The sequence below is a fragment of the Aptenodytes forsteri genome, unplaced genomic scaffold (assembly GCF_000699145.1).
Source record: "Aptenodytes forsteri isolate BGI_AS27 unplaced genomic scaffold, ASM69914v1 Scaffold349, whole genome shotgun sequence".
NCBI classification, from domain to species: Eukaryota; Metazoa; Chordata; class Aves; order Sphenisciformes; family Spheniscidae; genus Aptenodytes; species Aptenodytes forsteri.
In genome coordinates this window covers 2112593-2124944 of record NW_008794452.1, presented here as the reverse complement: position 1 = coordinate 2124944, position 12352 = coordinate 2112593, and the positions used below count along the sequence as shown (strand labels likewise).

General features: G+C 37.7%; 1 protein-coding gene across 1 annotated transcript in view; it reads right to left on the bottom strand.

Moving 5' to 3' along the window:
• Positions 1–3432: 3432 nt before the first annotated feature.
• The window catches only part of REEP3 (receptor accessory protein 3), a 43346-nt gene continuing 34426 nt past the window's right edge, over positions 3433–12352 (bottom strand). The window contains exons 6-8 of the mRNA XM_009290518.1: positions 10930–11077; positions 8242–8393; positions 3433–7470 (exon numbers count right to left, since the gene is read on the bottom strand). Coding sequence (XP_009288793.1) covers positions 7414–7470; positions 8242–8393; positions 10930–11077 — 357 coding nt within the window. The 3' untranslated portion in view covers positions 3433–7413. The remainder of the gene's footprint in view (positions 7471–8241; positions 8394–10929; positions 11078–12352) is intronic.

The window sequence follows — 12352 nt, the reverse complement described above, 5'->3', positions numbered from 1 at the left end:
GCGCCCGCGGGGGCTCTGCGCCGGCTGGGGGCAAACTGCTCGCCAAGCTGCCAGCTGAGCAGTGACGCCCCCGCCCCTTAGCCGAGGGCTGAGACCTGGTTGAAAAAGACGGTCATGCCTAGAGCAGCCGTGCTCTAGCCAGAAGTAGCAAGGCAGCTGCTCCACAGGGCGAATTACTGATTAATTTGGTTTAAAAAAAGTGATCCGGAAGGATCACTGTATGAGCTGAGCAGAGTGGAGAGCATCAGCAGGTGGTGGTAGGAACAGCCTCACCGCCACTCCAGGAGGAAAAGGCTACCCAGACACAAGGTTGCTCAAGGTAGGGTACAAGGGGATACGGCCAAGTCTCCTCTCCAGCAAAAAGGCACTCAAAGCGGAGCTGCAGGAGACGCCCCAGAGAAGAGCAAACAGATCAGCAGTTGCTTCAGAGCTGTTTCAAAACGGGAGCAGCTCTCCCTCTTCCATGACCTCAATTTTAAGAGAGGCAGGATTTAATCTAACCTAGATAATTGCAGGCTGCTACCAAAGGTTAATTTTGCTCTGTAGCCTTCTCCCCAGGCTGCTGTCTCTGGCCAGATCTGGTAATTGGGCACCTACAGAACAGGTCAGTTCTGCTTGCTGATTGAATAAAACAAATTATGCTACCATAAATGCTCTGTTCACCCCGTGGCTTTCATCCAATTTGCAGAGTGCCACCTAAAAGCTCCACATCCTGTGGACAACAGGAGAAACTCCAGTTAAGTTGGCAATTCTAGTATTAAGAATGGAGACATTAACTATTACTAATTTGACCTGGGGAAAAGGGGTTTAACAAAAGCACAGCGAGTGGCCTTCTTTGGTGCAATTCCTTCAAGACTATAATACATGTGGTTATGCTTGCATTTTTCCTAGCACTACATTTGAAGATGCAGCTTTACTGTGACACCAGCTTTATACAGGGGTTTTGTTTTGCTTTGGGGTGTGTTTTTTTTTTTTAAGTCTTCCTCCCCAGTTAGCCATATGAAGAAATTCTTTCCTTTGAGGCAGTAAGTTAGGATGACCTCCCCTTAGTATTCTTAGTCCAGGAGAGCTAAAATTAGTGGAAAGATTGGATGGGGTGGCGCAGCTCACTGAGAAAGCAGTGAGTGCCATGCGACATAGCGGGTATGTTGCCCGGGAAGAGATAAGTGAGGGTCAAAGTACTGCTTATCTTGGAACTGTGACAGCGTGGATGAAAGGGACTTTCTAAACCATTTCTGAGCTTCCTCATCCATGTAGTCACCCTACGTTAGCAGACAGTAGTGAAATCCTAGGTTTTATTTGAAGTCCTTATAGCCTCTGCTCCAGCTGCTTTCATGATTCCTACCCTAATTCAAACAGCGATCTGTTGCTGAACCTTGGCAAAGGCAGGCAGACATAAACAAGACAGGCTCCCGTTTTGTTCCTGAACCGATCCACAGAAAGGATGAAAATAGTTTTGGAAGTCTACTGATTTTACAAGACCTATTAGGTTCCCCCTCATGTTCAATCATCTGTTTTCCCATGTTGGTGTGGAAAATACACAACACTTAAGGTCTCAAAAAAAAACCAACCAGCCCCCCCCAAAAAAACTATCACCATTGCTGCACCTGCTTCATCTTGAACATTTTAGCCTAGGACATACATACCCGCACTATTTTAGAATCACCAGATAATCATTCCCTGAGCAGGTCTCACCAGCATCATGTTAAACAGCAGGAAGACAGCTCCTAGCCCACATTCATGAATGTTCCTGCTACCTGCTAACCATTAGTTGAGCAAATAAAGGAAAAAATCAGTATTGTTTTCTGACATCCAGGATTTCTTCAGTAGGTAGGGATTTTGTACTGTACGAACTCTTCTAACATTAGAAATTGAATCACCGCAAGGTCCCTTACGGTCAGTCTGTGCTTCTGGGATGTATTTTTGTAACACTTAGGAGACAGTAGCAATAAACAGTAGTTTTTAAGTCTTTCTCCTCAGTTAACCATATCAAGAAATTCTTTCCTTTGAGGCAGTAAGTCAGGAAGCCTTGCAAAAAAAGGTCCAGAAAATGTGGTTACTAAGGTTTTTTGCTTGGCTTTTGCTAGGGGTGTTAACAGCTGAGGCTTGAAAAAGGAAAGGCCCAAGTTTACCTACGCATCTCCTTCTCTGGGTTACCAGAAGAACTTTGTTTGACTAGGAAATACAAAACAAAATCTGTTTGTTGGCACAAACAACAGTAAAGCTGCATCAATTAAAAAAAAAAAAAAAAAAAAAAAAGAGGCTAGCATGAGAAGTGGTTTAATTAAAAAAAAAATCCAACAGTTCCCCAGGAAGCCATACTCTTTTGGGAGACTAAGCATCTCATTTTGAGTTTACTCCAAACTGAACATCTAATCAAAATAGGTAACGCTATAGCATTTTCAAGTTGCCTTTAGCAGGGTAAGTTTCATTTAAGTCTAAATCAGCATCAGGCTCCATGGCAAAACCTCAATGACAGTTTAGTCATACTTCAAACAGTTTTAAAAGTCTCTTCAAAATTCAGATAGGTTGTTTCAGTACTGGAATCATTAGAATAAATAATAGAATACAGATTACATAGTGACTGGTTTGTTAATCATAATTCAGGTAATAAAATATCCACTGCATCCTGCTCAAAGCAGCATTTTTTAAAGACAGTATCAAGATAAGTCAATGCATAATGAAGCTTTCCCTCCTACAAATATGTAAACAGGTTGACAGCAAGTTATTATTACAATATAAAAATTAAAGCTTACATTGCATTTTTTTAAAGCTAACTTCAGTCTCAATGTAAACAGTCTCTGGTCTGTAGCATTTAAAAATAGGAGTTCTTGAAAAATGTTAAAGTACCACCTTTGCAGATACACATTTTTGTAGAAAAATACTTAAAAATACCAACTTCCCATTAATAAAAGCAACACCAAAACACATTTTTTGTCATGACCAGTGTGTTAAATGCATCTTTTGAGTTTACTCCAAACTGAACATCTAATCAAAATAGGTAACGCTATAGCATTTTCAAGTTGCCTTTAGCAGGGTAAGTTTCATTTAAGTCTAAATCAGCATCAGGCTCCATGGCAAAACCTCAATGACAGTTTAGTCATACTTCAAACAGTTTTAAAAGTCTCTTCAAAATTCAGATAGGTTGTTTCAGTACTGGAATCATTAGAATAAATAATAGAATACAGATTACATAGTGACTGGTTTGTTAATCATAATTCAGGTAATAAAATATCCACTGCATCCTGCTCAAAGCAGCATTTATTAAAGACAGTATCAAGATAAGTCAATGCATAATGAAGCTTTCCCTCCTACAAATATGTAAACAGGTTGACAGCAAGTTATTATTACAATATAAAAATTAAAGCTTACATTGCTTTTTTTAAAGACAGTATCAAGATAAGTCAATGCATAATGAAGCTCCCTCCTACATCCTGCTCAAAGCAGCATTTATTAAAGACAGTATCAAGATAAGTCAATGCATAATGAAGCTTTCCCTCCTACAAATATGTAAACAGGTTGACAGCAAGTTATTATTACAATATAAAAATTAAAGCTTACATTGCATTTTTTTAAAGCTAACTTCAGTCTCAATGTAAACAGTCTCTGGTCTGTAGCATTTAAAAATAGGAGTTCTTGAAAAATGTTAAAGTACCACCTTTGCAGATACACATTTTTGTAGAAAAATACTTAAAAATACCAACTTCCCATTAATAAAAGCAACACCAAAACACATTTTTTGTCATGACCAGTGTGTTAAATGCATCTAGCATTTACTCCACCACTCTGTTTAACAAAATTATCTTCTGTTCATTTTAAAATTCATTATAATTTGCAAAAAGTATCTTGGAAAATATTCAGTTACTTTCACATAGCAAAGCAATTAGCATTAAGTAGCTAATATTGGCAATTACCTTGTAATCAGAGTCTGGCCTAAGTTTATTTGCAACCGAGGCCATCAATTTAATCCTCATCTCAAACTGTGTATTTTAACATGTACAGTAGGGTCTTGCTAAGAAATCTGACTCAGTTCAGATATATTTTGGAAAGGCTTGAAACCTTTGTATGATTTAACAAGAAATACGTATTCTCTTTCAAAGTACCTTTAACCTCTATGTAAGTTTTTCTTTAAGTATATTAGCAGTCCTGTTGGTGGCTGTCAGTCAATTCTCAGGAAACGCTTTGTTCATAAGATTATATAATTTGACACGAACTACATTTTACATTCCAAAACCAAAAAGAATGTTAAGTTAAATTTTCATTTTTGTTTAACATTTTTCCAAGAAGTTCACTGGCAAGAGCTAGACAGATCACTTTTGCAGTTGCTAAGGCAAAAAGTTTGAAAATTCCCTGTACACAAAGTTTAAAAGATTGTGTAATATTTCAAAACCAAACTAAACTAAATTCAACAAGCAGAGAGAAATGCGTATCATTGGGATGAAAGCTAATCATGCCATTGTGCCCTGCCAAGCATCAGCTGACAACGAACAGCAAGGAAAAAAAATTAAGATAATATAGCAAACCAGTTTCAGGATGAATTCAAAGAGCAAAACCGAGCTGTCAAGAAAAGAATTTTACAGTAGGACTAGACTAAAAAAAAAACAGGTAGGAAAACGCTGGAACTTCTATCACTTAAGACAGTATCTGAGAGAACACAAGTACATTTATATGCAAACAGTAATGAATATGAGTAATACTGCCAGCTTTCCTAGTTCCATACATAGTTCAGAAAAAGGAGAGTTTATTTAGCCTTTGTCACTACTTAATGAGCAAGTTAAGTCTGCCATAAGTAACAGCCTCAAGTACATAACGACACGTACAGCAACTTACTGACCACGAGTGTGGTAGAGCCTAAACTACTCAAATGATCTCTGGCCCATGAAATGTGAAAAGAACACAACCCTGAAACAGGATCTACATTAATCTGTAACAGGAACTGTAATTCTGAAAGAAGGGCTTACCCTGCTCCTTCATGCAGGATTCTGATTTGTAGAAAGATGACAATTTTATTGCCATGTTTGCCATTAAAACAAACATAATGAGTTAAAGCAAGATGTGGCAGCAAGTGCTCAAGGAGGACGCTCAAGTGGAAAGTAAAAGTTAGAGATTCCACCCAAGGCTCAGGTTAGTCTAATTTTCAAAGAGGGGCGGGATGCAAATACAAAAGCCTCAGTTTCCTCTAACGTATTACATACCTTAACATACACACAGCCTTTCCCTACATTCAGGGAAACAGACGAGAAGCACAAACATTCCTGGGGCACAAGTGATGAACTACGCCCCGGGGAAGCTGCCTTTCTGATCACTGCCTCCCCCCACAGACAATAGCTCCATATAAAAGCTAGATCACAAGTTGCAGTTTTGGTTAGAGGATGGAATTTTTGCACTATACTCATTTGGGAGAGAGCAGCCTTCCTGTCTTCTGGTAGGAAACTGCGTCTTCGGGTAAATAAAAGCTTTGGCCTTTTAATCACATATGGACTGTTACAACTTCCTACTCAAGCATTTAACTTCCTGCGCCATCAGTATTGTTATATTTGACCAAGGCTTTGCACTTGGCTTACAAATGCCTACAATAGCAAGTGAGTAACGCAATGCCAATACAGACCAGCTGCATTTTTATCCATACAATTCAAACCCTGGCCCAAAGTCTACAGAAGATTGCTTCAAATGCCAGTATATATTAACAGGCCATTAAGTGCCTACCAGCAGTGAACCCACTATAGCTGTAACATAAAGAAAAAGAATTGCAGCAAGCTCAAGCCTTAAGAATATGTTTAAAAGCGCTGCAGTAGACTTGCAGATAACTGTCATACCTGGAGGAAGGTCTAAGGATTGGAGTCCAAGATCGAAGGATAAGAGGGATCGCACCCCATTTTCTTTTCAAGAAAAGTAACACCATCTCTCCCCATGCCAAGTAATAAAATACTATCTATGAAAAGTGGGTGTTTTCTCCCTGAATCTCCAGTAGAAATATAGTCACACAGAAAACTAAAATCAGCCTAATCCTCAGAATTGCAGAAAATAGAAGCAAAGGGGACCTCAAAAAGTCATTTCGACAAGTCCCTGCCTTGAATGACATTCCAAATTTAATCTCTGTGCAAACAGTTATGCCATGGGACTCTAGGTTATAAAACGGCTGACTAAATCAGCTAGACTTTTAGAAAAAGCTATTTATATGTAAATATTTTAGTAATTCTTTAGCAATAAAAGAAAGTACTACACAGCCAATTTTAGAATCCACATATGATAAGAAATATACACACATGCATGTTCTTATATATATATTTTCATTCTTAAAGCAATGCACAGCAAAACCAAACCAGGGCCTGAATAATGTATCATACATGCCTTCATGTCAGCATGATTTCTAATACACAGCCGATGGGCTGATCAGATCCCTGAGGTCTATCACTGGAATTGCTACAAGTTTTCCTTACCACAATTTTAACCAAAAACTAACTTAAATCATGTTACATCTCTGTAGGTGAAGAAGGAAGAAAGACACAAACAAAACAACAACAACAACAACAACAACAAAAAAAACCACAAAAAAACACACACGAGAAAAAACCACAAAGCCTTGCAATACATAGAAAGGCACCTGATAATATTGTTAAGTGTTAGTAGCAGTTCTCTACAGCATCCTAAGTGTACTTAAGCAATCAAGGTAAGTTTAAAAAAGATCATGAAATACAAGAATTGCTGGCATTCAAAAGATAAGTCTAACCTACCTAAGAAGTCACTAAAATTACATGTGCAGCTGTAAATCGGTAAGTGTGCAAAACTATACAGTTTTGCATAAAGTGCTAAATGTACCCCCAGTTTGCACCTATTAGTATTATGTAAGTTTCTTAAGCTTGGCAATATGATGCAAGAAGATGATCTTAAGGACGTACCGTATCTACCTTGTCTTCCCTTTTCCTTCCCCACCATCATCCACTGTCCTTTAAACTATAAATTTTTAAATTACACAAAGGCCTTTTCAGGAATTGTAGTTCAGAAAAATATTTCAAGTGTAACTATCTTTCCATGTAAACTTGGGGACACTACGGGTTCGATTTTGACAAGTTCCAAATACTTACAACTTCTGCTAATTCAACTGGAGTTGTAATTATTTCAGTCTGTTCAATACCTCTGGAAAAAGGCTGTTTCCTGTTCCTCATTTAACTCCTATTTAAGGAGTGCTGAAATTCATACTATAACTTGTCCAGATTTAAGTCTAAACAATAAGCAATTACAGAAAAGCAGAGTAATACTTTATCCAACCATTTAGGTTCATAAAACCAAGTCCTACCATAGCTATTCATACATACTCATTATATGAATCATACACAGATCTTTAACACTTAACACACTGAATTCAAGTTATTATAATACAGCAGTTTGTCTTGCAGGCATTGTACAATACACTTAGAAGTATACAGCGGGTCTCTTCTTTACTCTGTATTTCAGTGATCCATACCGTATCTGAGAGGGGGAAAAAAAAAAATTATAACTTAACAAAGAGTTGAGATCACTTCAGGCAGAAATATTATTTACCTTTCCACTAATCCAATCTAGTAAGCATTTTACATGTGCTTTGGACACTCCACAGATTCAGTAAGAGAATCTACCTATGACTGAACGAGATACAGTTTCAACAGAATTGGGCAAGAAGGGTAAGCCTCAACTGTTTTCCCAGAATTACCCAAAAACTTTTGTGAGATTCCATAGACGTTTATTCTGAAATGTCTTTAAATTTTGTGACACATGCAAATATAAAGCACTTTGAATCCTACATAGAATCCTCTCTTTGTGGGTTACAAGTCAAAGTAGGCCATATATGTATGGGAACTAAAAAATTCTGCATCTTCTTTAATCCATTGAACAGCAGATGTTTAAGTGCGCCCAACCGAGACACGCAAATGCAGATGACGATACCGCTATCTACAGCCCTTTCAAGGGGAGCAGTTCCTGGAATTTGTGCTTAGTGGTGCCAGAATTAGCATTTCAAGCACAGAGCCTATTTCATCTCCTCCTCCCTTTGTTCCTCGCTTAGTTCGTTTCATTCATATATGTCCCTTAAACACCCCAAAGTACAAAAGCTCCAAGCTTAGATATTATCACATACTTCCTTCTCCATTTAGCATTCTATGTTGATGTTGATAACCCCTCTAAGATTAAGAAAAAAAAAAATTCTGCATTAAGAATGCCAAGGTACATTGTTACAAACAAATACTTAACTAAGATTATACTTGCCTCTTTACGGCCTTTAATAGTTTTCACAGATTTCATGCTCTGAGTTCTTCGAAGGCCTCTCTGAGCAAACATTTCATCCTCTGAATGTGTCCCCTCCATCTCTTCATCTGTTTTATCATCTCCAGGATTTTTTTCCAGTGGAGTTTTGTAACCTTTAAAAGACAGTTTTATAAAAATGTTTAATAAGAAGTAGCTGTAACTTTTAGATTTTTAAGAAAGCCATGAGTTTCAGCTTTAACACACGTACTTTATTCTTTTAAACGATATGGTCAGTCTGCCAGCTGTTTCAAAACAGCAAAACATCTAGTCTGCCAGGAGCTTGTTACTTATCATTCTGCCATTTGTAAGTAACAAGCCACTTCATTCCATACATATGTAATGCAGTGGTTCTTCAACTGTCAAAAAGTAAACCATCAGTCTGCTACCATCTTCTGCTTTACACTGAACTGCAAAAACCTCAGTGGTCATCTTGAGAAGTACTTAAGGTTTTTGGCCACAATCCCCATGGGAGGTGGGTTAGACTAGATCTTTAAAGGTCCGTTCCAACCCAAATCATTCTATGATTCTGTGATTCATAGGGTCTTTCTTCATACTTGTATACCTCTCTCCATATTTAATACCAAAGTTCATTTCAGATCGATACAATGTCAAAGTACTATTAAGGGTGATTTAAATCCTACAAAAATAGGGCCAAGATTATTACCACAGATTCTCACTAGAGGGCGCAAACTGCTTAAAAACACCTGCTGAAGAGATCCTTAGGGTCCAAAAGCCCTGAAACACCATCACAAACTTATAAAGCCCCCGAACATAGTCTGGTTCTTCCCCTCTGCCAAGCTCTCCTCTGATAAGGCCATTCCAGAACCTACAAGCTGTAACACTCAGACACCTTTTAGACTCCAAACCCAACTTTATTCATGATCAATATACACTTCATCTTAAGCCAGTATTTTATTTAGGCTTAATTAAATCCTTTTCCTTTGGTCATTTCATTTTTTTTCCTGAAATTAGAATCATGCTCACCTAACTCCAGAGCTACTTAAGGCAGACTTGCTTCTTCTGCCATTCTACAGGTAACATGTCTCTACCTCCAATACAGTTTCAATTAGTCTTTTTCAATATGGAAGGTTTGAATTGCATCTGTTACTCAGTTTCTGACTAGGGATGTTTGCAGTGACACCAATACTTCCTTATCTCTATTTGTAACACCTCTTCTGATGCATCAAAATCACATTTGCCTTTTTCACAGCAAGCATACTGGCAGCTCAGTCATCCTATGATCAATGTCCTTCTACAACTAGGTCTTTTCAACTGATTTGCACAGGAGCTCCCAGCTCCGATCACAAAAAATAACATTCTACTAAGTGCAACAAAATATTGCTACATAGTATTCCTAACTCTATCTGTAGTTTGTTCTTTTTTAAAATCTCTGATGCTGAAGAAACTTCAAAGAAAACAGAAGAGGCATAGGCTAGATTTGGGTCCAGGAGTAGAAACAATTAAGTTAAACTAGCTCTAAGAAAGCATTTTGACATGTGAGATTTAATCTCACAATCAGTGGTTCTTTACACAGTATAAACTGTATCTGAGTAATTTCTTTTAAAATGGAATTTTAAGCATTTTCAAGCTATTTCAGACAGATAACTAATGCTCTCTTACTCAGGAATAGCCCCTGCACGACAGCTGCAGTGACATCATCCCTAATGCAACTCTTGAATTAATAGGCTTTCTCTCTGGCCAGTACCCCCTGGCTTTACACTGACCTGCACAGGATACCTTCTGGGCTCAATTAGCAATTCAGCTTAGGGCCATTCAGGTGTCCATTTATTCCTCAGAAACACCATGGGCTACCATGCAATTCCTGGAATTCCTTGTGCTCCACAAGCACCACCCCTCCCCAAAATGGAGGGATGAGAAGAAATTACAGGCATCGGTGAAAAGAAAAGAAATAGGCCAGAGCTATTTCTTTTGTGTGAAATATCAACCACTTTACATTGTAGCCTAACCATTTAAAAAGGTGCAATTGACAGCCTTTCACTGAAACCTTCCTTCAAGCATCACAGGCTCAAGAGCAAAATAATAATAATAATAATAATAATAACAATAATAATAATAACAATAATAATAATAATAATATCAACGACGTAAGACATTATATCTCTGCAAAAACATATATTGGTCACTGCACACCATATTTTGATGTGCATCAGTCCCTTATGACAACTTAATGCCTTCATTATTCCTATCACGACAAGCAATTTTACATTTTGAACTATCATTACAGATCTACTGAATTCATTTCCATTAATTTTCTGTTCCTATTTATTGAACTTCCATAAATTTTCATGTTTCACTTTTTGTACATTTGTCACAGAAACACCACTTAATCGTGTATTTTTTTACTTCCAATTAAGCTTTACTTTGGCACAGATTTCTCATTTCTAATTGGCAAAGATAGGAGTAATGAGTACAGTATGACTACACTGTTAGTGGCTGCAAGAAGAAAATAATTCAGGGAGCATTTCTCAACTGTCGTAATATATCTTGCTCAAGTCAACTCTGTTAAGTGCACTGGAATTCTTTGAGGCCTCTTCCATTTCTAAATGGGGTAAAGTATTTCTGCTTTCCCACTTTTGTCTTCGGTAAATTGTTCTTTCAGCTAGAAAAAAAAAATAGATAGATACTTACCTGAAGATTCACTTGCAGAGGCTCTGGTTTTCTTTGTTGCTTCTGGTAATGTCTGATAGGGTCTCTGTCCTACTGGCTCATCTCCTTGTATAGTAGTCAAATCATGCATACTGAAACTTCTCAGTTTCTCAGTTATTGCACCTTGACTCTGAAATACAACAACAGGATCTTTGAAAACAAAGCAGAGGTTTAACTTTGCTGTTCAAGCTGGGTTAAGACGTTTAAGCCCATGCCTCCTTGTTGCACTACAAAATTCATTGAACATAAGCATGCGGTAGATTTACATTTGCTTTAAGTATTGCTTTTACCCAAGCCTAACTGTATATTGCTCCTAGATAAAAAAGTTACAGATAAGCTAGCAATTTCATTACAAATGTCCCATTTCACTCCTTTAATCTGAGCAACTAAAGGCTTTTTGGGTGAGGGGACATGTTTAAAAGAAAAAAAAAAACATCAGAAAGGCTCAATTCACTTCAAACATTTTTCTCTAGCAGTGCTAGGTAGCGTGACAGTGGGTTTAACACTTCCTTTTTAAAAAGCGTGGTTGAGGATAAATAAAGATTTCCGCTATTTTATATTTTACCCTCTACAAATTTGAATATGTGTAAGAAAGGAAAAAAGTGTTAAAAATACACTCTGTAACATGAACTCAAGTAACCAAGAAACTGGCAGCACTACAAAAGCTCTAGTTGACAGAAACTTGAAACCACAAACCAAAGAGGTCCTGCCTGGACTACAGGCTAGCAGGTTCTCTTACTAATACAGCTTTACGGACATAATACCAACCCAAAATCTAATGCTACATATAAGGATAGTTGATCACATCTGAACATTAGTATTCCTTCTCTGATAGTCTTTACATCTTTTCTACATGGACATACAGAAAGTTCCCCTTTGGAAAGGAGGGTCATCAAGCAGCTCTTTCATCTTACATCAGATGATGTTATTATTAAAGCACTGAAGCTTAATTTATTGTATAAGCAACTAAAACAACAAGCACATTACTCAGTGTCATGTTAAAATAACATTTAATTCTTCCCTTTCTGGCATATGAGGCAAAAAGTTACCGTTTCAGAAGAAGGTTGACAAGCCTGTGCATGAATCCCACTTCGAGCAAGGGTTCAAGATTTTGTTTCATTCTTACAAATGAAGCTTTTAAGTAAAATTCCTCATTTGAGCATTATGTTAGCTAGCAGTAGCAGAAATCTGGGTACAATTCCACACGCCTTTCTCTGCAACAGCACCAGCATAAGGCAGTTCTTGCACCACGGGCCACAGCCATTTGTTCCCACTCTCATGGCAACAACTGTTTGCAGATGGTAGACCAGCACACTAAATTATTCCATGTTAAAAATAACCCCATGTAAAGTGAAGAGATAGAGTGATACTCCTTAAGCTTGCATGGCCACCAAAGGTGGGGGGG